A 27,119-nucleotide genomic window follows, 5' to 3' on the forward strand; every position below is an offset into this window, starting at 1 on the left:
AGCCACTCCGATGCACATGCGCGCCCCAGCATCATGGTTCCCATGACAACCACGGACGCTGTACATCGGAGGGCGGACCGTACCGCACACAGATGACCTACGTGGCGCGCCGTGATTGGCTACCGCTGCGCAATGCTCTGCAATAATGACACTCGGCTCTGCCTGTTTAAGGGGGGATCGTGATTCATCCCTGTGACCATCCCATCCAGCCAGCACAGACCAGCACCAGTTTATTAAGACATATAACCAAGGTATGAGGACCTTTTATATTTTGTGTCAGCAACACTGATTCTTGATATTAGATGCTGTTTACTATGTGTAATAGGCGGGAGAGCGATGTAATCACATGTGGGTGTTATCTTTATGCACTGTCTCTATTGGTGGTATGTCTCTATATATTCCCTGCTCACAACCTGCACTGTATCACATGCCTGACAAAGGGGTCCTGTGTGGCTCCGAAACGTTGCACTCTTTTTGATGTGATCGTAACTTCAATAAAGTTTTGGACTGCTTTTGCAAGAGCCTTGGTGTGCTGGCGAATATGTATTTACTTGTAACTAATCCAGTTGCCAACTGGTGATCGCTTCAGCACCCAACATACACGAGCCTACAAACCAGGAAGGTGTGCGATAGGAATATGAACTATATGTTATTATATTCCCTTTCTCTGAATAGTTTGTTCCTTATGCTACGGTCACCAGTACAGTATTTGTACATTGATATCATATCCCCCCTCAATCGTCTCTTCTCCAGAGAGAATAAGTCCAGTGCTTGTAGTCTTTCCTCATAGCTGATGTCCTCCATTCCCCTTATTATTTTTGTTGCCCTTCTCTGGACTCCTTCCAGTTAAAGCACATCCTTTCTGAGGACCGGTGCCCAGAACTGGACAGCATACTCCAGAGTCTTGTAGAGTGGGAGAATAATCTCTTTATTTCTGGAGTGAATCCCCCTTTTTTATGCATCCCAGTATTCTGTTGGCTTTGCTTGCAGCAGCTTGGCATTGCATGCCACTGCCAAGCCTGTTGTCTACCAGTACCCCCAGGTCCTTTTCCATCCTAGACTCACCCAGAGGTTCCCCCCTAGTTTTTACCTGAAGAATGATTGTATTTTTATCCATCCACTTCTGAGATTTACAAAGTCCTTTACATAGGCCATCTGTCTAGCTGAGGAGGGGATCTGAGCATTCTCTGCTGCAGTTTTTTACTCTCATTTTGGAGAGAGCTTTGCACACTTTGAGGTTTATACCATAAGACTGCAGCATTTCCCAAGTCATATTACTTGGAGATCAGACTAGTTAGGTTAATTGGTCCAGGACAAATATTTTAGGTGAGTGGTGAAAAATAAAGTGAATGTTATACATTTTTCATCTACTATAGAGCAGTATGTTGTTTGATGTTGTGAATGATACTTAGTGGCTTTTGGATATAGAGACAGATATAATAAATCAATGTACAGTAATAAAGAAATTCAAAAGTATAAGGCCTGCAAAATACAGTATTTGTGTAGTTCAGGCTGCTCTAAACTGATGGTTGAATGTAAACCCTTTGCAGTGCCTTCATACTCTTGTATTTCTTTGACTGTGCAAGAATCTTTATCATTGACGTGTTCTTGTATTTAAAAGCTGTGTGGCATCTGCCACTGTAGTTGTGTCATCAGAAGAGGGCACATGTCTCCATGCTTCATGAGGAGATTAAAGAGATTAATTCCCAAAGCAAAAGAGAAGCTTAGGAAAAGAGGTAGCGCTGAGCAGATAGGTCATGCTAGCTTGTATATGTATTTGCATTAAATGGGCAGTACTACATGTGATTTGTGAATTATGTCTTTTGAGTGTCCTCACTTTTTATGATAGTCAAATTGCAAAATCTAGTTGTTAAAATCGCTTGGTCCATAATAGCAGGACCAGTTAAATAACGGACAACTGAGCACTTGCCTACCTCTGGGATCCTAGTTTAGGACCCTGGGGAGTGCAACAAGCACCCAAAATGACTTCTTCAAGGTACACAGGGCATCCTGCTGCCACATCTTCAACCCCCCCCCCCCCCCCCCAACCAAAGGCTGGAAATTCAAATTCAAAGATCCAAAGGACAGGTTTGAATCTACAGATTCTTTTCAGATAGGACCCGTTACACATGGGGCCATCTAAGAGCTGTACATCTCTTCCGGTGTAACGTTAGAAAACCATACCTCGTGAAAATTCCATACCCACGTCACTTCCTGTCAGAAACGTAATGGAACAGCTGAGCAGCGTAGAAGTGTGCATGCTCACAGCTCCGGATACGTAATTGAACAGCTGAGGAGGTTACAAGTGTGCATGCTCGGAGAGTATGGAATGTTCACGGTAGTGTGTGTAACCTTACACTGCATCAGCTGTTGCGGCGGTTACATTAAAACAGCTCGGCTGCAATATGAGTCATCTACGCTCCTATCCCTGTCACTTCCCTGATCTCGGCTACTAAATGTAAAAGCGGCGGCGGATGTATGAAATCTAAATCACGGAGATCTCGGCTCCGTGATTTATATTTTCATAGACCTGCCGCCGTTTTTACATTTATTAGCCGAGAGCAGGGAAGTGACAGGGGTAGGAGCAGAGATGATTCATGTTGCAGCCGAGCTGTTTTAATGTAACCGCCGCAACAGCTGAGGCGGTGTAACGTTACACACACTACCGTGAAAATTCCATACCCTCCGAGCATGCGCACTAGTAAGCTCTTCAGCTGTTCAATGACGTAGGTGCACCGGAAGTGACGAGGGTATTGAATTTTTACGGGGATGGTTTTTTCACGGAACACCGGCATTTTTTTTGTCCCTAGGAGGGACAGGTGAAGCATCCCACCCAGCTGCAGGCAGCCTGTCCTAGTGGTACCAGAGCTTAGGGCCTTGTGCATTCAGGGACACAGAAGATCTTGAAAAAATAAAGACCACTTAAACATCAGAAGGTATATACTGCTCTTATGGCGCTTTTCCACTGCATGGAACCGAACGGTTCGGCTCGCTTTTGTGCTTTTCCACTGCTGGTACCGCATGGTACGGTGTTGGAACGGTTCGGTACGGTTCGGTACGGTACAGTGTGGCGGCGCTTTTCCACTGCATGGAACCGAACGGTACGGCTCTCAAAAACAGTACCACCTCGATTGTAGTTCCAAGAGGTACCATATCCCACAATCCTTTGCATGCAGTCACTACTAGCCACTGATTGGTCAGAGAATCCCACCCACCCCGTTGTTATCCCACCCACTTAACTTTAGTACTACCTTAGTGGAAAAGCAAACCATACCGTACCGTACCGAACCGTTCCAACACCGTACCATGCGGTACCAGCAGTGGAAAAGCAAACCGGGCCAAGCAGGGCCGAGTAGAGCCGAGCCGGTACTTGCAGTGGAAAAGTGCCATTAGACTGCCATTTTTAAAATTTGTTTCTATTTAACACCTCATTAACCCTTAGTTTACCCTAAAAAGCCCTAATTAAACCCTTCTTCCCCTTCTCCCATCAACTATTTTCCAAATTATTTTTTTTGTCTATTTCTATTTTATCAAACATAACATTTTTTAAATTTTCTTTGAAAAAACACAAAATGAAAAAAAATAAAACACATTTTTCATTTGTAAATATGTTGCACTGCTTTGTATCAGAATCCTCATATCTATCTTGTTTTAAACAGGACTGATATTAGATGTATATTTTTAAACTAAGACTGTCCTTTTCTTATCACTAAAGGAAAGCCACTTTTGTCCCTAAGAAAACCATATATGTATTACTTTATCTTAAATAGTTATAAAAGTTATTGCCAAATAAACAGGTACATGGCAGAAATGTAAAAGTCACTATGGTTCATATTGGGGTGTATAAAGGTTACATAGTAGGTGAGGTTGAATAAAGACAATAGTCCATCCAGTTCAACCTGTGTAGGTGTGTGTGACTGTAATCATCTAACATAGCCCTTTATCTCCTGATCCTTGAGATGTAAGTCTAAGAGTCTTTTGAAAGTCACCATACTACCCGCAGAAACCACCTCTTGTGGTAGACAATTCCACAATCTTGTAGCCCTAACAGTAAAGAACCCCCCACGTTGCCTGAGGTTAAAACGCTTCTCCTCTAATCGCATTGTATGTCCTCGAGTCCTCATGCAATTCCTTCGAATGAACAGCTTTTTTTCTAAGCTGAGATCCCCATTAAGATATTTATAAATTGCTATCATGTCCCCTCTCAGACGTCTCTTCTCCAGGGAAAATAAATCGAGCGATTGCAGCCGCTCTTCATAGTTCAGTCACAGGAACAAATGTTCCAAATAAAAAATTTTTCCCTTTAGGTCTCCTCTGGTGGCAACTCAAAATATTGAATTTGCCCTCACTTTTATTCTTTATGACACTGGTGATCAGGACGAATAGAGAGTGCATCCCCCTAAGGGAGACACAGACCGCACTAGGTGGGAGAGATTAAGTGGTTAAAGTATAACTAAAGGCCAAACTTTTTTTTTTTCTTTTTTTAGATTTGGATAGAGTGGAGAGAGATTAGAACCACTGTCAGGTTTTTAGTGCGGTCTGTGTCTCCCTTAGGGGGATGCACTCTCTATTCGTCCTGATCACCAGTGTCATAAAGAATAAAAGTGAGGGCAAATTCAATATTTTGAGTTGCCACCAGAGGAGACCTAGAGGGAAAAATTTTTTATTTGGAACATTTGTTCCTGTGACTGAACTGAAAAGTTTTTGTATGATAGTTTTTTGTAACATCTTTATTTGTTCCCCAAATTCGCTAAATGTTTAAAAAAAAAAAAGGTATTTGCCTTTTGCACCTGTAGAAACCAGGGTTTTTAATAGCAGTCAGCATTGTTCCAATAATTGTGCTACTTTATCTCTAAACTGGTAACATACAAGGGGCATTCAAGTCAAACTAGGACTTTTGAGTTAATATAATAAAAGAACAAAATTCAAGGAGTGGAAATTGCATTAATTTTTCGACATACTCCCCTGCCAATTTCTTTACACTTATCCCCGCGTTTAACCAATGCCTGGAGAGCTTCGGCATAGAAAGATTTGTCATCCTAAGACAGCCTGCTTTTCTTCATCAGTGCTAAAATGCTGACCTCGGAACTCTTTTAGGTGTCCAAACAGGTAGAAATCACTTGGAGCTAGGTCCGGGATGTAAAGGGGATGTGGCAATACCTTCCAGCCGAATTGCTGTAATGTGCACATAGTTGTCCTGGAGAAATAGGCAGTTTTGTCGACAGACATGTACGCAAATCACTCAGGACACAACAGTAATATTCACTTTGGATATTGGCACCACGGGGAAGAAAATCCACATGAATAAAAGCCATGTTTGTCCCAGACAACACTTGCCATCACTTTACCTGCAGATGCAATTGTTCGACATTTTTTTGGTGATGGTGAGTCCAGATGCTTCCACTGCTTTGATGCTCACAATGATTCCAGAATGAAATGATGTGCCTAGGTATTGTCACATGTATTGATACGATCCAGAAAATCCTGGCCTTCCCTGTCAAATGCTAATTCAACCCAGTGCAGACTTCAATCTTCTGTGCTGGTTGAAAGCGGAAAGATGCCTTGGTACCCAGTGTGTGCTAACTCTTTGAAAATCCTTTTTTTTTTAATGATTGTGTTCACCGTTCCCACAGAAAGGTCTCTTTCTGTCGCAATTTCATGACAGAATACGGGTCAATTATCCAGGATCAGGCGTTCCACGTGCTGAATGTTCACAGGGATGACTGCTTTGGTCTGGGAACCACCACAGCCAGGATCGTCACTGATGGACGTACGGCCAACTTTAAAACATTTACACCATTCATACATCTTACTGCGGCTGTGCGTCTCATCAACTTACTGTGCTTGAAGTCTTCTGTAGATATTTGTGGGTTTTATGCCTTCGTTCACAAGAGACTTCATCACCACGTGCTGTTCCCTGCACACACTAACATTGTTGTCTGCCATCTTGATTAGCGTTCTCTGGATTGGCCTGCGACATGTGCACCGCCTATCAGTAATAGCACGCACTTGCCACTTACTACAGCGTGTAGTACCGCCACACTAGCATCCCTTTTTTATATCTGTAAATCCCCGTTTTGACTGGACTGCCCCTCGTATTATGCAGTTGAGATGCTACCAAGACTTTTTGCAAATTTAGGTGTGCATTGTTCTAATGTTTGCTTTTTTTTCCTTGCAGCAGAGGATTCTGCTAGTGATGATGGTAAGGACATTCATAACTATGCTTTTTTATTAAACTGTTGATGATAAATTTTAAAATGTATTTTTTTCCCTTTTAATTCTTCACAGAACTTTGTAAACTGACCATGTCCCCTTGTTTGAGGGCAGTGAATAGGGTCTTTTTAAAGCCCAAACCAAGGTATACTCCCCTTTCCTGCAATCCCCACTGCTCGCCTTCTTCCATAGCCACTGCAAAATGCCAGGTTCTTCTGGGTATGTGGTCACATGTGGGGATGGTCATGTCCTTGCTCCTTAAGTATCTACTCCCATATACTTTGTGACAACTGCAACATAGTAAAGAGTGGTAAGGCATTGCCATGAAGATGAGTATAACAGGGTCTGGTGTGGGCTTTAAAGAGACTGTCTCTTTTAACTAGCTATTTGTTTTGTAGTAAGCTGTTGCAAACACATATACAGGGAGCTATTCTTGCCATTCAGTAATCAGTGTCCGTATGTTGAAATCATAAAACCCATCTTAAATTAAAATTTTGCTGTGATCCATTGTAGCCAGAAGAAGCAGGTCTTTCTTCTAGAAAGGATTACAGTGTCTTGGCTTCCATTTTATGCTGTCTTTCTCTCTCTCTCTGAGATATACATATCTATGCATGAGAGAAGGGGCATGAATAATCTTTCTGCATAATCAGGGCTATGCAAAGCAAATCTACAGCAAAAGTGAAGCAAACAGCATCACAGGATTAATATTTGGAACTCTTATAAAACCTGATTAGCAGCCAGACTTTTTTTTTTCCACAACCAGTTGTCTTTGTTTCCTGTATGTATATGATCAGTTGGGGTTATAATCTGTCGACTTTTTTGTGACTTAGCTTTTATTTATTTTAGAGGGAAGAGGCACAGATGTAAAGAATACCGAAAATGAAGCTTCTGATGGGCAAACAAACCTCTCTGCTCAAAGGTAATGGCATTTTACAAAAAAAATGTAATTTTTTTTTTCTGGTCTTGAGCTGTGTGTCTGAATTTATTATAAAAATTTAGAGCTGTCGCCAAGCACACCAAGGGTCTCCAAATTAGCATCCAAACAGTATTTATTAAAATGATCATATCAAAGCATAAAGTAGTGACGTTTCAAAGTCGCACAACCATGTGAAAGAAAAAAGAAAGGTCATAAACTTGGTTTGATCATTTTAATAAACCAATTGGACACTAATTTAAGGATCCTTGGTGTACTGGTAACCTCTTCTCTTTACCTCACAGCCATTTCCAGGAACGTGTTTATTGGGCTAATTTTCTGGACCTGAGTTCATTTTAAGTATATACAGCCTGAGTGTATTAAACAAAGGAAAGTAGGGATGTTGTTATCCTGCATTAAGCCAGCATTTCTCAGTCTTTTTTCATTGCACCTTGTAAAGTTATGCAAAATCCTGAGGCACTCTAGTTTAGTTTAAACTGTAAGAGACCTATATGTTATTTATCAATCAGAAACTTAAGCCCGGGAAGATGCACACAACCACCTTTATGAAATTAACTTCACATCAAAAGCCCCTGCATAACATCAGAGTCTCACCTGTATGTCAGCCCCCCCCCATCACCAAGTCTTCTGATCACTTCAGAGCCCCACTCCCAGCAGTGCAGCAATGGCTGGAATGTCAAAGAGGTCTGGAGAAGCCAAACTTCCATCCTCTCCTGAATGCTGGGGGCAGCCCTGCATGCCAACTGCCCTGGATCAGCATCATTGGATTGCCATGGTGAGGGCTGGCCAGCTGGCAATACCATAGCAAGAAATTATGTCATAAATACTGCCCTAGATCATGAATATTTTTAATGGTGCTGGTGGCCAGTCTGCCGTGCCATGGTAACTCATTACACTGATCCACAGCAAACTGGGTGCTGGTAAGGGAGCAGGGGAAGGTGATTTTAGACCTGGAAACGGGTTTAAACTGGAGGTGAGCACAGTGGTAAAAGTTGGTGGGAGTCACTGCACAATTGTATTAACTGAAATCTACAAGGGTGAAGGTGGAAAAACTGCAGGATATGAGAAGCACATTTTAAAGTGATTGCAAAGTCAGTTTTGTTTTTTTTATTTAAATAACAAACATTATACTTCCCTCCTCTGTGCAGTTGGTTTTTCACAGAGCAGCCTGGATCCTCCTCTCTCCAGGTCCCTCGTTGCTGCTACTGGCCCCTCCCTCCTGTCGAGTGCCCCTACAGCAAGCAGCTTACCATGGGGGCACCTGAGCCAAGTCAGCAGCTCTGTGTGTCCATTCAGACACAGAGCTGCCGTTCTGCTAACTGACTTTGATAGCCGCAGGAACCAATGGAGCCGTGGCTGTGTCTCAGGCAATCAGGAGAGAGAAACCTGGACAGACGAGGGACTGGTGGACATCGCTGGAAAGAGATGGGGCTCAGGTGGTTACTAATGCCTCCTACACACGCAACGATTATCAGCCGACCGATCGTCCGACTTTTGTCCAGAGTGGTGTTTTGTTGGTTGGAATGTGCCTAGACTGCACACGAATTTTCACGGCCAACAAAAATCTACTTCAGAAGTGGTGTCATGTGCTGGTTTACTTTCCGTGTATTTTTTCTTCTCTGAGCATGCCCAGTCTTCCTCATCAGATCTTTGTCTGCCGAAATCTGTATTGACTGACGGAAAATCGGCCGTTGTGTTGACGGCCAACAAAAATTTTATAGCCTGCACACCAGATTTTTTTTGGCCGAAAAGTCGGAGTCGGTTGTCGGAAGCATCATACTAACAAGCCGAAAATCGGCCGATCGGACGTTGGCCGAAAATTCCCGGCCAATAATCGATGCGTGTGTACGAGGCATAAGGGTGCTGGGGAGGCTGCTACACTCAGGTTTGTTATCCTAATGCACAGAATGCATTAAGATAAAAAAACCTTCTGACTTAACAAATCCTTTTAAATGGAAAAATATTTGAAGGAAGAAAAGCACTACTAATGGAACTATAGTCACCTGGGACTGTCACAGTTGTTTTATTTTATTGTACACGAGAAAGAGAGTTTTTTTCACTGAATAATGAAAGCAGTTTTGTGGTTTTGAAAGTAGGGTTTTGGTTTAAAAACCTTAATTAGATTGCACACGGATAGGCGCAGCCAACATTTTTGATTTTATTTTGTTTGCAGTTGTGGGAAAACAATTATTTGGTTGCAGCCATAAGACACAAGTTATGCCCAGTCTTGCTCATCAGATTTTTGTCTGCCGAAATCTGTACTGACTGACAGAAAATCGGCCGTTGTGTTGATGGCCAACAAAAATTTTATAGCCTGCACACCAGATTTTTTTTTCGGCCGAAAAGTTGGAGTCGGTTGTCGGAAGCATCATACTAACAAGCCGAAAATCGGCCAATCGGACGTTGGCCGAAAATTCCCGGCCAATAATCGATGCGTGTGTACGGGGCTTTAGAATTGAGGGACACATTAGGTTAACCGTTAGGGAGCGCGGGATAATACCCACCTGTTTTAAGCTATTATGTTTAGCGTATGCCAGGAAATAAAAGCAAATGCCACATGTGACTTGCCAGTTCAAACTGAAAAACGTTTAAATCCTGTGTGACTTGTGTTTAACTGGCATTTGCTTTTATGAGATGTGGTACATGAGAAAGTGTAAAGTCATCAGTTGCAGTTAACCAGGTACTGGCTCCCCATTTATTACACTCAGATTGGTTTCTGAGGTTTATAGCAGGATTGTTCTCTGCATCAATATTAAGTATCTGTATGTGGAGGGAGCTTTATTTGCCTATTAACATATACGGCCACTACTTCCATGCTTCGTACTTCCAAATTAATATAAAATCTGTCAGTTTGTAAAAAAAAAAAACCTAGTTTAGTGGTTGCTGATTGTACTACTTGATTTACAGATAGTAGAGTTAGAATTTACAAGTCTGTTTGTACTATGTGCTGATATATGTACAACCCTTTTTTAGTGGGGCAAGTTTCTAAAAACGTCTGCGTTGTCACAAGCCCTTTTTTATTTATTTATTTATTTTTTTTTTTTCACTTCTTCCCCATACCAGTACGTTTTTGGACACCTTATTAGAGCTCGGTTATTCTGCTAGACTTCTATGTGCCTTTTTTATTTTTGAGATTTCCTTGTTAAATTAGTCTTGAAAGCAAGAAATAGATCTGAGCTTTTATAATATTCTGTCCGCCGCTATTGTACATTTTATGGTCACTGTGCCTCTAAGCCGTCTTTTAAATTGTTTTGGGCTTTACGTCGCAGTTTTTTTGTACATTTGATATCAGACAGTATTGTTGTACTATTTCCTTTTTTTTTTTTTTTTTTTTTTTGTGGAAAACTTATTAAAAAAATGAAAGAAATATAATTTACAAGTCTGTATTTGTAATATGGTCATTGAAATATGGAAGAGTGTAAGAATGTAAAATCAGATCAAGTACTTAATTTGGTGTGCTTACTGAAAATATAATAGTTTCCCTATAATGCTAAAGAGCAGAATCAATGTGGCTCAGTATGCTTACTTGGTGTCCTTCTATGTATTGCAGAAGAATCCCTCGACCTGGAAGTGCACGACCAGCTCCACCAAGAGTAAAGAGGCAACCAAGCACAGATGTCATTGTCCCTGAAAGGTAGATTATTATTATTGCAGGTATTTACAGTGCATCTGGAAAGTATTCACAGCTCTTCACTTTTTCCACATTTTGTTATGTTACAGCCATATTCCAAAATGGATTAAATTCATTATTTTCCTCAAAATTCTACAAACAATACCCCATAATGACAATGTGAAAGAAGTTTGTTTGAAATCATTGCAAATTTATTAAAAATAAACACCCCAAAAAATCCCTTGTACATAAGTATTCACAGCCTTTGCGCTATACTTTTGTTGAAGCAGTTTTGTCACCTAATACAGCCTCAAGTCTTTTTGAATATGATGCAAAGCCTGTGAATACATGTACTTTCCCAATGCTCTGTATATAGCTCCAACAATTTGCGCAGCGCTTTTACATATATATATATTGTACATTCACATCAGTCCCTGCCCTAAAAGAGCTTACAATCTAAGCTCCCTAATGCACTTTTATACAGTACACATACTAGGGCCAATTTAGACAGGAGCCAATTAACCTACCAGCATGTTCTTGTGCGAGGAAACCAGAGTACCCAGAGGAAGCCCACGCCAGACACAGAGAGAATAAGCAGATAGATTAAAAATGTTTTTTGAGTGAAATACATTTCTTTTTTTTTGCTTTTACAACAAACAAACGTAACAAACCTAGACCTACATCTCATGTATGCCCTTGCTATGCGAATTGTATAAGATCACAGTAGTAATAAAGTAGAGCTACAATATCAAAGCTATAGAAATGCTTTACCCTTACAATTCCCCCAGTTAAATGACGTCTTTCAAAACCGGTTTAAATTAATCACAATTTAAACATTACAAGAGAGCATTGCAAAGGGAATTTCAGCAAGATGTATGTTAAACTATAACACAACCCGCTGATAATGAGTAAGCCAATCCAATGCTGTAGCCTTATGTAATATTTCTCTTTCGTTCGCTGACAGACACCGCTTCATTTCTTCAGATCATTGGGCTTATGCTCTCGCTCTCTAGGAGTGGAACTAGGCGAAAACCTTTTTGGTTACGCCCCTGGGGCAGTCCCAGAGGGTTAACCATCACTTCCTGCTAAAGGACTGCAGTTTTTTTTTCTGCCTAGTCAGGAGTAAGGACCTGGCTCTCTGCTGGGATCTGCGATCCTGGCATTTTTTCCTATGTAAATGGAATTTTATTTCTTTATTATTTTTTTTTCCTGTGTGAACTACACTCAACAGCCGGACTGGGAAAAGCACTGGATATCCTAGATCCTTGCGGTCTTCCCAGTCTGGCCTGCCAGCGCGACCCAACTATTAGCTCTGCGCTAGGTTGGCCGCGACATAGCTCCACTGGAAAGGAGCTGACCGGCGAGTGAAACACCTTTGCTAGGTCGCATAGCCATGGTCACGACAATAGTCATGACCAAAGTCACAGCGCATTCAAAGATAGTGCGGTTGACTGCTGGGAGTTGCACCCGCCTGGTGATCATGGTATGGTGAGTAGAGTCCCCCCTTTTTCCTGCAGAATTTCTGGGGTGGTCGCGTGCCCCCTGGGAATGGTAGGCACCTCCTGTGTCCTTCCTCCCCCCTTGTGGTTCCCCCTTAAGCTGTGCCCTCACCTGTCCCCTATTCCCCCCGGCCCCTATTTGGGGTCATGGGTGAAATTGGGTGGGGGGCTGCATGGTGCTGGGCTGGAGGAGTGGTGGGTGCTGCCGCTGTCGGTCCCCTGTAGGGGGTGTCCATACCTGGGTGCTGCGGTGGGGTCCCTGGGGGTCCCCTCCTGGGGTCTGTGCATTTTTCCCTGGGGTCCAGGGTCCCGTGCAGTGCCGCGTGGTGCTGCCATTTTGCCATGAATTCTGTATTTCCATCTTTGGCGGCCATGTTTGTGTAGTCCAGTGGCCATGTTTTTGGTTTCCCCATAGTTTAATTGGCAGCAATTTTCCTGTAGTCTGATGCAATGCTGAGGCTGCGGGGGCCTCTAGTGTCAGGGCAGTGTTTCCTCTTCCTTTTCCAGCAGTGTGGTAGACTATTTTTGGCGCTCTCCAGCTCGGGTAGTGAGTGTCTCGGGGTATCTATCCTTCCTCTGCTGTATACAGTGCTGTGGGTACGCTGACTCTTGTGGTGTCCCAGTGGGGCACAGGGGGGGGGCTCCTTTTTTTTTTTTTTCTTTTTTTGTTTTTCTTTGCTGAAGCAGCGTAGTTCCGTTTAACTCTTTATGGTTATGGAGCGTGTTTCACCACCCAATCCAATCCTGGAAGCTGCGGGACCCTCTGGGTCTCAGTCTACCCTGGCGGCCATGACGCCAGCCCTGCAGTCGCTAGTAGCCAAAGTAGATATGGCCCTGCAAAGGAGGCGTAGCAAAAATCACTCCCCGCCTTCACCTGTATCCTCTGCTTCCTCAGATTCTGACTTGGATTTGGCCGCCGCAGGAAAGAGTCAGCCCACTGGCTCTGCGTCCACACACCTTTAGTGCTCTAATTTATTTATTTCAGGTTCTTATATAGCACTGTCAATTTACGCAGCGCTTTACATATACATTGCACATTCACATCAGTCCCTGCCCTCAAGGAGCTTACAATCTAAGGTCCCTAACTCACATTCATACATACATAGTAGGGGCAATTTTATACAGGATCCAATTAACCTACCAGCATGTCTTTGGAGTGTGGGAGGAAACCGGAGTACCCGGAGGAAACCCACGCAGGCACAGGGAGAACATGCAAACTCCAGGCAGGTAGTGTCGTGGTTGGGATTCGAACCAGCAACCCTCTTGCTGCTAGGTGAAAGTGCTAACCACTACACTACTGTGCCGCCTAATAGTGAGAATGAGTCCTCCTCTTCTGCAGCCGCGCATGAAAGCGCTGGTGGAGGCCCTGATTGTGTCAGTGCGGGAAACTTAAAAATTGGAGGACTCGCCAATGCCGGTGTAGTTTGGCACCCACAAATCTTCCAAGGTGACTAGGGTGTTTCCCTTTTCTGCCTATTTTGACGAGATTGTCACTATTCAGTGGGGTTCCCCAAAACGCATGGTTGGATTACCTAAGCGTTTTGCTAGGAGATATCCCTTTGCGGAGTCTCTTCTAAAGAGACTAACGGTTTCACCGTCAGTGGATTCTCAGGTTTCCAGGCTAAATAAGGCCACGCTTTTGACGTTGGAGGATTCCCTGTCTTGGCAGAGTTTCTGTGATGGCTGTGATCCTTTGCCGCATGATCTGTTTGAAGTACTGGTCAGCTGACCAGACTTCTAAAAAGCTGTTGACTGATCTTCCTTTTGTAGGTGATCGTCTGTTCGGTGCCTCTTTAGAAGAGATCATTAAGGGCCTTACGGGTGGCAAGAGTACATTGCTTCTGCAGGTAAGGGCAAGGAACCTTGCCGTAAGCGGAGTCCCTTCTTTTCAGCTCACAAGCGGCCCTTTCGTCCGTCTGGATCACAGAAAAAGGACTTGAGATCCACCCGTAACTTTGTGGGAGGCTCCAAGAGGCCCTGGAATGGTAAGTCCAAAGTGGGCACTTCTGTTTCCGCAGATGAGTCTTCCCCAGCCTGAAGGGGCGCCCTCACCCACGTCTGGGTTGGGGGGGGGGGGGGACCTTTGCTTCTTTTTCCTATCCATGGACCTTGCTCATTCAGGACAAATGGGTCCACAAACTGATTCGGTTCAGTTACAAGATCGAGTTTTGGTGCTTGCCTCCGGCAAGGTTCTTTCCTTCCAACTTACGCCTGTCTCCAGAGTTGTTACAGAGCCTTTACGGAGCAGTGCAGGACCTGTTAGCACAAGGAGTTATTGTGCTGGTTTCAGGATCTGAATGTTTCCAAGATTTTTATTCAAATCTGTTCACAGCTCCCAGGAAGGAAGGCAAGGTTCGTTCAATCTTGGGTCTCAAGGCTCTGAACCACTTTGTGCGGGTTCAGGAATTTCGGATGGAGTCCATCTGCACAGTAGTAGCTTTTCTTCTTCAAGGAGATCTGCTGGCTTCTATCGATCTCGCCTCAGCTCCTCGGGTGTTCACAAAGGTTTTGGCCCCAGTGTTGGCCTCGTTATGGCAGAAGGGGATCCCAGTACTAGGTTACCTGGACGATCTGCTTCTGTGTGCAGAGTCGTCTTAGACTCTAGATGCTGACTTGGACGTTACAGTGCGAACCCTGCAGGAAATAAGCACTGTCTCCGTCCACAAAGCTGGACTACTTGGGCATCAGCCCAGGTGTTTCTTCCTCAGACAAAACTTCTGAAGCTACAGGATGCTTTTCGGCTCCTGTTGTTCAATCATCACTCAGGACTTGCATGCAAGTGCTGGGTCTGATGGTCTCACCTTCGAGGAGGTTCCGTTTCCGCAGTTCCACACCAGACCCTTGCAAAGGGAGATTCTTATCATATGGAACAAGAATCCGCTGTCCTTGGACAATCTGATTCTCTTGAGTAAGGGTTCAAGGTAGTCTTTCCTATGGTGGCTCCGCTCCCTGGCCCTACGTCTGGGGAAAATCTTTTCTTCCCCTGTATTGGACTGTAATCACCACAGATGCCAGTCTGTCCGGCTAGGGAGGTGTCTTGGGAGTGCGTTCGGCCCAAGGTGTCTGGACTCGGGAGGAGGTCCTGAAAGACAGAGGGCTGTCTGAGTCGGTGATTCCTATGCTGTTGAAAGCTTGAAAATCAAACTCCAGGAAGGTTTATCATCGAGTTTGGAAGGTGTACATTACTTAGTGTGTGTCGTGGGGGGTTTCTCTCTGCTCCTTTTCTATGTCTCGCCTGTTGAAGTTTCTACAATTAGGTGTAGATCAACGTTTGGCTCTGGGCACCATCAAGGGCCAGATTTCCACCTTGGCTATTTTTTTCCAAAGGCCGCTGGCCGAGAAGTCCTTGGCTCACACTTTTGTGCAGGGAGTTTGCCATCTGGCTCCTCCGGGGCAATTCCTGGTACCTCCCTGGGATCTCAATTTGGTACAATCGGTGCTTCAAAAGCCTCCTTTTGAAAATATTCGAGAACTTCCTCTGCTCACTTTGTCACCAAAGGTGGCTTTCTTTTAGCTATTACTTCCGCGCGTCGTGTGTCGGAGTTGGCTGCGTTGTCCTGTAGGTCACCTTACTTGGTGATTCATAGGGGAAAGGTGGTGTTGCGACCCTGTCAGGCGTCCTTCCTAAGGTTGTCTTGGGGTTCCATTTGAATTAAGACATTGTATTACCGTCCCTAAGCCGAAATTGCCTTGCATTCTTTAGATGTGTTAAGGGTGATTCGGGTGTACCTGGCGGTGACTGAACTGATTCGAAAATCTGATTCTTTGTTCCTTCTTACGGATGGACCTTGTAAGGGGCAGGCCGCATCTGCTGCGACCATTTCCAAGTGGATCAGGTGCTTAGTGCCTCCTGGGCATTCTGTCATCAGGCGTCAGTGGTTCGGGTGTGCAAGGCGGCTATGTGGTCCTCTGTACACACATTCACAAAATTTTTTTTAAGGGTGCTGTACTTGCATCTTCACATGCGGCGTTTGGCCTCAAGGTTTTGCAGGCTGTGTTTGCACAGGTCTTCCGCTTCTTGAGGGTAACATTTTTTCCTGGTGGTGAGCTCCAGTTTTTCCTAGTTGAGCTCCTGTTACCTGGTTGGCTATGTTTAGCCTTGTTGGGAATTCTGCGTTTGCTGTCTTTTTTCCCACCCCTCATGTTGACACTGCTTTGGGACATCCCAATGGTCTGAAGACTTGAAGCTGTGTCCTTCAGAGAACAAAAGAGAAAACGGTATTTTTGTCTTACCGTAAAATCCTCTTTTCTGAGGTTCACTGATGGGACACAGCACCTGCCCCTCTTTGGGGATGAGTTATATGTTCTTCTGACACTGCTTTTTACAAACTGGAGTCCTACAGCAGGAAGTGATGGTATACCCTCTGGGACTGCTCCAGGGGCGTAACCAAAAAGGTTTCCGCCTAGTTCTACTCCTAGAGAGCGAGAGCATAAGCCCAATGATCTGAAGAATTTAAGCTGTGTCTTTCAGTGAACTTCAGAGAAAAGGATTTTACGGTAAGACAAAAATCCAGTTTTTAGTGGTTTCCTCTAGCCACTTGCCGACTGCCTAACTGGGCAAATACCTGATTAATTTGATGTTTAATACCAGGGTTATGGCTGCAGTTAGATGACATAACCCCCATATTAAAATTTTCCTCAGCCGCTGCTCTTTTTGCTGAAAGTGATTAGAGCGGCTGATTAACTACTGAATCACTTTTAGAAGCAGTGGGAGGGGTCCCGTTGGTTCTCAGCCTTACCTGGCTGATCAGGAAGTCTAAAAACCAATCAGACGCTGGCGGCTGGCTGCAGGGTTGAGCATAAGAAAGATGGTCTCCGCTCATTTCTATGGCCTAGGAGGGCTGGAGTGACGTTGTGCAACGTTCGCTATTTTTTTCTCTAGAGCCTCTGCTATAAAAAAAATATATGTTTGGGGGGGTTCTACGTAGTTTTCTAGCAAAAAAATACAGATTTTTACACAAGAGTGTCAGAATATGCCTGGTCCCTAAGTGGCTAGATAATCTTATGTTTATTAATAAACACATGTCTATTGTTATGTTGAACTGGGACTTTAGAGCCCAGGACATATTACATTTCTTGAAAGAAAAGGAGGCGCAAATACCTAGTGCATTACCTGTGATCACCTTAAAAATGTTTTAATAAATGCCAAAAACACACTCGCAGACATGAATAGTAAAATCGCATTACAAGAATCCACCACATGTGGAATGGAACATGTCCTTGTAGATAGGACCGCTAACACGTTTCGGGAGTCAAGCTCCCTTCATCAGAGCTCTGAAACGCGTTAGCAGTCCTATCTACAGGGACATGTTCCACAGTTTCCTTATTTTCTTTCATGTGCTTATGTTGGAGTTCCCTACCTGAGGAGAGCGGCACGCCTGTCCTCCCCATTGGAGTGAGCGCTTGGCTGAGTTGTTGTTCATATTACATTTCTGTAACAATCATTGGGTTATTAAGACAATATCTGTCAACTCAGAAACCATAACCACAGATCCATTGTTGAACTTCTGAGGACAGCCCATATGTTGATAAACTATTTTTTTCCCTTGATCGTATGAGGTTGACCAGATTCCTCCATTTCTCTGCTGTTGGTAGATTCGAACATTACCATTTTTTTTGGACACTATTTTATGTGCCAAGAACAACAGTTATATATATATTATAGGTTGAACTGGATGGACTGATGTCTTTTTTCAACTTCACTAACTATGTAACAGTCTGGTAGTCAGGGAAGATGCCTCTTGAGGAAAAGTCTCCTTGACCACCATGCATAGTGAACCAATATCGGTTTTCAATGTTTTATTGGCTTCATCATGTATAACTGGGTCAGTGCTAACGTGTTTTTGCTATTGCAGCCTTCCTTATTGATGTATAGCTATAAGGAAGGCTGTAATAGCCGAAACATGTTAGCATTGACCCCGTTTTACATGATGGAGCCAATAAACATTTATAGGAGTTACAGAGTTGCCGACTTCCGTTTTTACGTTGAATTTGTACCAGGGAAGTTGGACACCCCAGCCTGAGCATTGGATCCCAAAAAGCATTCGACTATTTTGGCGGTTGATCTTGGGTATTAATTTGCTTGAACATTATGTTAATGGTTGTTTTAAAAGTAAAAATATTTTTTGAAAAAAATACATTTAGTTAGGTGCACATGTAATGCTGTGAAGTTAGGGGGAGGATGTGCAAGTGTTTTTTTAGAAAGTGTTTTTTTTTTTTTTAAACTCTATTAATTTTATAACCAACAATCATACAAAAAAAAAAAGAAAAATAACGATCACAATATCAAAATCTATGCTCTATACTCTATAATAGAAAAAAAAAAGAAGGAAAGAAGAAAGGAAAAAAAAAAAATAGTACAAAAGAAAAATGTAATTTTTCAACATCTTAACATGGGCTGGTCCATTTGGCTAATTTTACCTAGAGATGGGTATTCTCATAAATATTGGTCCATCACCATTACATACATACATACATACATACATACATACATACATACATACATACATACATACATATATATATATATATATATATATATATATATATATATATATATATATATATATATATATATATATATATATATATATATATAAAGGCCTTAATATAAACGGGAAATAAGTCAATTGATCAATTTAAGAAGGAGAATAATTATAATGGTCGTACCTTAATTTTCCCAAGGTTCGTGTTATTTCCGCCTTTAAATACCAGTCCGTGAGTCTGAAAGGTTTCATAAAATATTGAATTATCCACGTCCGTAGAAAGTGTTTAGTGTATTCTTGAAGGAGCATTTTTAAAGTGTTGGTATGTGAAAAGTGAAGCACACAGAAAAGTGCACAGGGTGTAAATATGGTCCTCCTCGGAAGAGAAAGAGCCCTGGCTCAGATCCCCCAGGGTACAAGGCTTTTGACAAGCCTGCCGAAGGAAGTACTAGGTGGGGCTCCTCCAAAAAGCATTACCATGGGAGGGGGAGAACCTGACCAAAAGGCCTTGTGTCCTCCCCCCCCCCCCCCCTTAAGACTTTCAGGGCAAGTCCAAGGACACCCTAGTTGGGGTAACGTGCAAATGTGTTGTGCAAAAATTACAAATGCACATATTTATAAAAGGGTAAGGGCTAAGTGCTTTGTGCCAGTGTATAATACAATGGCGGGTCCTAGCCAAAAGGCCTGGCCCAGAAGACAGGTGTGAAAAAGCTTGCAATAGTGCAGTGATCTAAAAAAAATTTAAAGTGAGCTTCCTCACTGTGAGAATTTCTGGCACCCCTTTACTGCCACTCCAGTGGCACATACACCACGGGCTTCTCTCAGCCCCGACCCTCACCAGACCAGAGTAGCATAACCCTTACCAGGAAGGCTTTAGAATATACTTGCCTTCAACCAGGGACAAGCCTGATGAACCAGGCCAGAATTAACACCCCTACTCAATTAGAGACACTTTCTCCCGCTTGATAACTGATAAGAACAGATACTAAATTTGATCTACGCAAATACTTCTAAAGATATCAACGTAATGATGAGGTTGGATACTGCATTCATAGTGCAGTGCTTAGTCGTAGAGGTAATTCAGATTTTTTTTTTTTCACCTAGGGTTGGCAGTGGAAAGGGTATAACCAGTGTAATTGTGGAGAAGCCGAAAGATGATGGTGATGACGATAATGAGTTTGTGGTGGAGGAAGCGTCTCCTCAGCTGTCAGATATGCCTGCAATGGAGATGGTAAGTAATAGGGCTGCATAGAAAGAGACATGGTAAATGCAAAATATTAGTCACATTGATTAACTGACTAATGTCTTCTCTCTCCAGGAGTCAGAGCTAGACCTCCCTGCGGATGAAAAGCACGGTAAGCATGATGCCATTGGGTGGTCAGTCCTTCTTGTTGCAATATTGAAACTATTAAACATCCATACTTGACATACAATACAATATTATTGCTCAGTTAAAATAGAATTTGTCTTCCACAAGTAAGGCAAGGGTTTTTTTTTAAAAGGTGACAAGTAAAATATTGGGGCTGATTTATGAGAATTTCTTACAATAAATTGTGTTAAAAGCCACTTAAATTATCCAATGATGTGAAAAGAAAATCCCTGTTTAGTTGTTTCATCTGCACACGATTGGATAATTAAAGTGATTATCCACACAGCTTGTGTGAACTTTCTCAACTCCTGTAGTAAATAAGCGTCATCATATATCTGACATTGCAGCAACATTGATATGACTCTGAACAGGTTGGGGATAGGCTGTGTTAGGTGGCCTTTCTGACTAATTCTCAATAAGTAATTTTTTTGTGTGGCAAAATTTTGCCTTTTGTCACAATTTTTATTTTACCTAAACATACCCTAAATCGCCACCAAAGGCAAAACTTTTTTTTTTTTTTTCCTTTATTTTTACATAGTGTAAGGGAGGGTTATAACCCCCGTCAGTTATTTTTTTTTCCATTGTGTCCCGATGGTCAGATTTAGGTGTGTTTTACATGTGTTGGGCGTTATTATTTTCGTTAACCGTAATATTAATTTGTTCTTGCCATTGAAATCAATTATCGCTCAAACACCGCTACTTCTTTACACACTGGCATTGGGTTTTTCTTCCTGCCTTTTAAACGCCTCTGACTTTAAAGTCCTCTAAAAACCTATGTGTGCATGGACACATAGGCTAACATGCAGAGCCAAAAAAAAAAAAAACCAGACGCCCTTAGGAGCAGCTGAAAAAACATCCAATATTTAGTATAAACAAATATAATAAATGCGCATGATTTTGCATGGAAAAAAATGGGAATTAAGTGTGTGTGTGTATGTGTGTGTGTGTGTGTGTGTATGTATATATATATATATATATATATATATATATATATATATATATATATATATATATATATATATATATATATATATATATATATATATATATATATATAATAAATATATAATTTTTTTTTTTCTTTAACACTTGAGCCTGCAAAGCGTTGCACCTGCAATAAGTGGATCGTAGGTGCAATGTTGGGCTCCTGCGGACACTGCTGAGAGCTCTCTGTGTGGGCAGATAGTTACTTAGCTGTAGGAAATGTCAATGGACTATGAGGGTGCTGATGAGCACCCTCCCAGTTCATTGAAAACTGCAAGCCATCTGCCACAGTGGTAGATGTGACTTGTAGTTCATTCATGACGCTGCTGTGTGAGTGGAGACGTGTACAGCCTGTAGCTATGGAGAGAAAAACCCCAGCCCACTGTTGTAGGGAAAGGGGGGTGAGGTGGGTGCTGGAAGTTTTACATGTTACACTCTAAATATAGGTTTACATGTAACATGTTCAGAAGGTGGACTGTAAATCATACCAAGGACTGTTGATGCTGGCATTTTGGTAGCCACTAGGGGGAGATAGTGATCTTTCTCTCACAAAAGTCAAACCGGACAGTGATGCTGATTTCAGAATAGGATTAAAAATATCATATTTCATCTATTTCAAATATACATTTCTTAAAGCTATAGCAAAAATTTCTGTTTTTACAGGCAGTCTTGTTAAGAAAATCTTAGAGACTAAAAAGGAATTTGAGACACAACCTGATGCAGGCAGTAAGGTAAGTTCCACATCATTTTGGTGCACAATCAGTCATTTTCTCATGATATCTGGAACAAACAGTTGTTTTTATTCTTTCTTAACATTTCCTTTTTTATGTAATTTTAACTTTATAAATAAGAAAAGGAAGTCAAAGCTATAGCTGTAAACACATAGCGCAGGTAGCAAATTAAACATATTTTTTACAAAAGGACAAAAATGTACCTCATTCTCTCCTGCACACACTACATGTAAAGGGCAAAAAAGGATACCCCCAATGTGGGACAGGTAGGGTTCCTTGAGTTGTTGAGGGTGTGCGTTTTTTTTTTTCCCCTTGAGTTGTGCCTCAAGAATCTTTTTAGATTTCACAGAGGGCCTTTAGATAGTTGGAGGTAACCTCAATGTCACCCTAGATCCCCTTTTGGACATTTCAAGGGGGGCTTCACATTTATCTTATGCAGCCCTCAAATGCATTACCGGCAGAGGGACTTGTTGATGTGTGGAGAGAGAATGAAAGTTTCATCCAACAACTGCAACATGCATCTATTGTAGAAGAAAACATCAGAGAATACCTCCTAACAATGCCCCCATGGAACTTTTTCTTTGGAAGGGCCATAAGTGTGATCAGAAGCACCCTCAATAAACTAGGCACCAGGGTCAAGAAAGATAAGCAACAAGAAATTGCCTCGCTCTTGGACCATATCCATTCTCTGGAGCAGTTTTACAAATTCTCTTTAAAAGTTGAAACTGCCATTGGCTTTAAAAAAAAATAATAATAATAATTCTTTGAACTCTATCTTCCTCTCCAAAGCAAAAATTAAGCTCATGTACTCTTGGAGACACTTCTATGAATTTGAGGGTAGACCAGGCATAAAACTTTTATACCCATGGTGACGTCCCTGCAGGGCCTCAAGCTCCCTAAATCCCAAGAAATTGCAAACTGTTTTAGATATTACTGTGAGAAATTTTACAACCTAACCCAGAGCCCCCCCCTTTCTCACCCACACACCCGGTCTTCTATTCTTTATGACTACCTCTGCACCTTGTCTATCCGCTCAAGATAGAAATGGCCTTGGAGGGTCCCATCACCAAACATGAAGTACTGAAGGCAATGCAGGACATAGAGATTGGACAATTTCAACAGTCCCCTGTTACTTTTCTGACACTTCTAGTATCCTGTCTGCAACGCCCTACTGGATGGTGCGTGCCTGCCCAAATGCCCAAAGCTATTCTTCAGGCTCTCATACCGTAACTCCCCAAAGTGTGTAAAGATGGTTCAGATTGTGTAAACTATCGCTCAATCCCTTTATTAAATGTAGATCTCAAGATTTTCACAAAAATCCTAGCAAACCTAGTTGGTCCATAACAACCAAGTGGGCTTTATCCCAAATAAGGAGGCGAGTAAACCAGTGCTGATTTTAGCAGATGCAGAGAAGGCCTTCAAAAGGGTCAGCTGGGCCTTTATTAATAAAAGGCATCTATAGAGGTACACATGTTATTCCTTAAACCGACCTATGACATAAAATTCTTCTCACCCCACAGTGGCAATTAGAGCCAATGAAGCAATCTCAACTGAATTTTTCCTGAGCAATGGAATGAGAAATGAGTATCCCCTGTCCCCTCTCATTTAGGAACTTATTTTGGAGCCATTGCTGTGCCGGATTAGAAATACCCCAGATATTGGGAGTTCTTCAGAGCTTGAGTACTCACTGCTTGATTGGAACTACCTTAGCGGTTTGGTTAAGACAGATTGTCTTAGGGCTTCTTCCTAGACCCCCACTCTTATAGTATCTCACAAAAGTGAGTACACCCTTTACATTTTTGTAAATATTTAGTAGTAGTTGTACAGGCATTTTTGTATGAGTCTGAGGCCAGAGCATTTTTGTTCATTACTCTTAGCCAGGTTACTAGGGGAAAAAAAATCCATGATATTTCAGTGCTGCCCCAACTGAAGTGCCCTGGTGGCTCTGGAGGTAGCCGGCATTCTCAGGTGGGCAGAACGATTTGTTCAAGCTCTCTCCGCCGTGCACATTCCTGGGGTGGAAAATTGGCAGGCGGATTACCTCACTCGGCAGGCGTTGCACCAAGGGGAGTGGTTCCTTTATCTGGAGGTGTTTCATCAGTTGTGGATCTGTTGACGTCTTGGCTCAACAGAGATGTGCAGATGTTTATGGCTCGCTCAAGGAATCCTCTGGTGAACGCCACAGACGCACTGGTGGCCCCACGGGTCTGTATTGTCTGATTTATGCCTTCCCTCCTCTCAAGCTTCTGCCAAGATTTCACAGGATCGAGGCAGAAGGGGTTCTGGTCATCTTAGTGGCTCCGGACTGGCTTCACTGGGCTTGGTACGCCGATCTGGTGCCGCTGATTGCCAACGTTCCTTGGAAGCTTCCTCTCAGGGAGGATCTGCTATGCCAAGGCATGATCTTTAATCCTGCTTTAAAGTCGCTGGCTTTAATGGCTTGGCTGTTGAACGCCAGGTGCTAAATGATAGAGGTTTATCTGAGTCCGTGATTCCCACACTGTTAAAAGCTAGGAGATCTACTTTTAGGAATATCAACCATCGTACATTGAAGATGTACATTGTGGTGTGAGTCTCTTGGGGTTCATCCTCGCTCCTTCTCAGTGGCTCGGAATGGTAGTACCTTGGGTACCATCAAGGGCCAGGTATCGGGCTTGGCGGTCTTTCTGCAAAGACCTTTGGCCACACACTCCCTGGTGCGTACTTTTCTTCAGGGTGTCCGACATTTGGTTCCTCCAGTGCATGCTCCATTGCCGCCTTGTGATCTTAATTTGGTGCTTTCAGCTCTACAGAAGCATCCCTTTGAAAGTATTCGGGACATTCCCCTGCTTACGCTGTCCCAGAAGGTGGCCTTTTTGGTGGCTATCACCTCTGTGCGCATGGTGTTAGAACTGGCAGCGTTATCCTGTCGTTCACAAGGATAAGGTGGTGCTTCGCCCCTGTCTGTCATTCCTTCCTAAGGTGGTCTCTGACTTTCATTTGAATGAAGACATTGTGTTGCCTTCCCTGTGTCCCAGGTCTAAACATCCGAAGGAAATTGCCTTGCAAGCCTTGAATGTGATCCGGGCAATTAGGGTGTACCTGGCAGGTATGGAGTCTTTCAGGAAGTCAGACTCTCTATTTGTGCTCACGGATGGACTTTGCAAAGGGTTGTCTGCTTCCTCTGTGACCATTTCCAGATGGATCAGACAGACGGTGGGCCTCCTGGGCCTTCCGTCAGCAAGCGTCAGTTACGTAGGTTTGCAAGGCAGCCACCTGGTTGTCTGTGCACTTTTACAAAGTTTTATAGTGGATGTGTTGGCACCTGCGGATGCTTCCTTTGGCCGCAAGGTTTTGCAGGCTGCTGTTTAAGAGGACCTGACCCTCTTTGAGGGTGAATTGTTTTCTTCGGGTGGGCTCCAGTTGTTTTGGTTAAGCCCCTAATGCCTGGTTGGCTAATGTTTAGTCTTGGGAACTTTTTGCTGTTTCCCACCTCTCATGTTTAACACTGCTTTGGGACGTCCCAATGGTCAAGAATGACAGGAGCTGTGTTTGTCAATGAACGAAAGAGAAAATGGGATTTTTGGCTTACCGTAAAAATTTATTTCTCTGACGGAAACAGCAAACACCCCTCTGTGGAGTTATAATTCTCCTTACACTGCTTCTCCTTACACTACTTGTAACAAAACTAAGTGACTGTAGCAGGGGGGAGTATGCCCCCTGGGACTGCCCATGAGTGTAGCCAGAGGTTTTTTCTGCCTAGTCTCCTACTTCTGTAGAGGGCAGCATAACCCAATGGTTAAGAATAACAGGAGCTGTGTCCGTCAATGACCATCAGAGAAATGAATAAGTAAAAAATCCAATTTTTTCAGATCCTCAGAGAGTTCTCTGAGAGGAATAACACCAAATTGAACACACCTGCTTCCCCATTCACACCTTAGACCTTGTAACACTAACGAGTTACATGATACCGGGGAGGGAAAATTTCTAGTTGGGCCCAATTTGGACATTTTCACTTAGGGGTGTACTCACTTTTGTTGCCAGCAGTTTAGACATTAACCACTTAAGCCCCGGAAGATTTTACCCCCTTCCTGACCAGGGCCTATTTTGCGATTCGGCACTGCGTGACTTAAACTGACAATTGCGCGGTCGTGCGACGCTGTACCTAAATGAAATTGATGTCCTTTTTTTCCCACAAACAGAGCTTTCTTTTGGTGGTATTTTATCACCTGTGCAATTTTTTGATTATGCGCTATAAACAAAAAAAGTGCGTGAATTTTGCAAAAATAACAATATTTTTCACATTTTTTTTTATATGAAATTCCCCCCCAAAAAAATGTAAAAATCAAAATTTTTAACATTTTCGGCCAATTTGTTTTATGCTACATATGTTTGGTAAAAAAAATCGCAAAAAGCATATTTTGATTGGTTTGCGCAAAAGTTATCGCGTTTACTAACAAAGGGAAAGATTTTTGTCATTTTTGTTGTTTTTCTTTTACGCGTAATGGCGGCGATCTGCGATTTTTTTTTTTTTTTTTTTTGCGCTACTGCGACATTGCGGCGGACAGATCGGACCCTTGACTGACATTTTTTACACTTTTGGGGTTACCAGTGACATTTCTACAGTAATCAGTGCTATACATATGCACTGTTACTGTAAAATTACACTGGCAGTGAAGGGGTTAACTTTTTTTGAGAGGGAGGGGTTATGTGTGTCCCTAGGGGCGTGATTCTAAATGTGATTGGCTGTGGCTTGAGGTGTAGGAACAGTGATCAACGGTCCTACATAGTAGAACCGTATGATCACTATTCCTACACAGGGGAGAATGACAGGCGGCTTGTTTACATCAGTGCCTGCCTTTCTCCCTCTGCACCGACGATCGCCGAGTGACCGGCGGACATCGGGTCCGCCGGTCACACGCGTGGGGGGGTCCGTGACTGCGCGGGAGTGGGAGTGCGCGCCCGCTCCCTAGACCCTCACAGGCTAGCGACGTAGAACTACGTCGCTCTGCCTGTGAGGGGCTGACTGCCGACGTAAATAGTCGTGCGGCAGTCGGCAAGTGGTTAATGGCTGTGTGTTGAGTTATTTTGAGGGGACAGCAAATTTACACTGTTATGCAAGCTGTACACTCACTACAGTAAACCCCCCTCCATTACGTTCCGGACCCAGCCGCGAAAAGTGAAAAACTGTGAAATAGAAAAACCCTTTTAAAATGCATTGAAAGCATGTTTTTTTTTTTACTGTCACTGTACGTGTAAAAGCATTTTAAGGTCTTTAAACACACTTTTAAAACAATAGAAACTCATTTAAACAC

At 42.9% G+C, this 27,119-nt stretch overlaps 1 protein-coding gene across 1 annotated transcript in view; it reads left to right on the forward strand.

Moving 5' to 3' along the window:
* Positions 1-27,119, forward strand: part of TRAF3IP1 (TRAF3 interacting protein 1) — a 107,864-nt gene that overhangs the window by 46,166 nt on the left and 34,579 nt on the right. Inside the window, exons 8-13 of the mRNA XM_082260884.1 lie at positions 6,179-6,202; positions 7,060-7,132; positions 10,698-10,781; positions 19,846-19,972; positions 20,060-20,096; positions 21,758-21,825. Coding sequence (XP_082117010.1) covers positions 6,179-6,202; positions 7,060-7,132; positions 10,698-10,781; positions 19,846-19,972; positions 20,060-20,096; positions 21,758-21,825 — 413 coding nt within the window. The remainder of the gene's footprint in view (positions 1-6,178; positions 6,203-7,059; positions 7,133-10,697; positions 10,782-19,845; positions 19,973-20,059; positions 20,097-21,757; positions 21,826-27,119) is intronic.

Source organism: Pelophylax lessonae, assembly GCF_965119305.1.
Source record: "Pelophylax lessonae genome assembly, chromosome: 6".
NCBI lineage: Eukaryota > Metazoa > Chordata > Amphibia > Anura > Ranidae > Pelophylax > Pelophylax lessonae.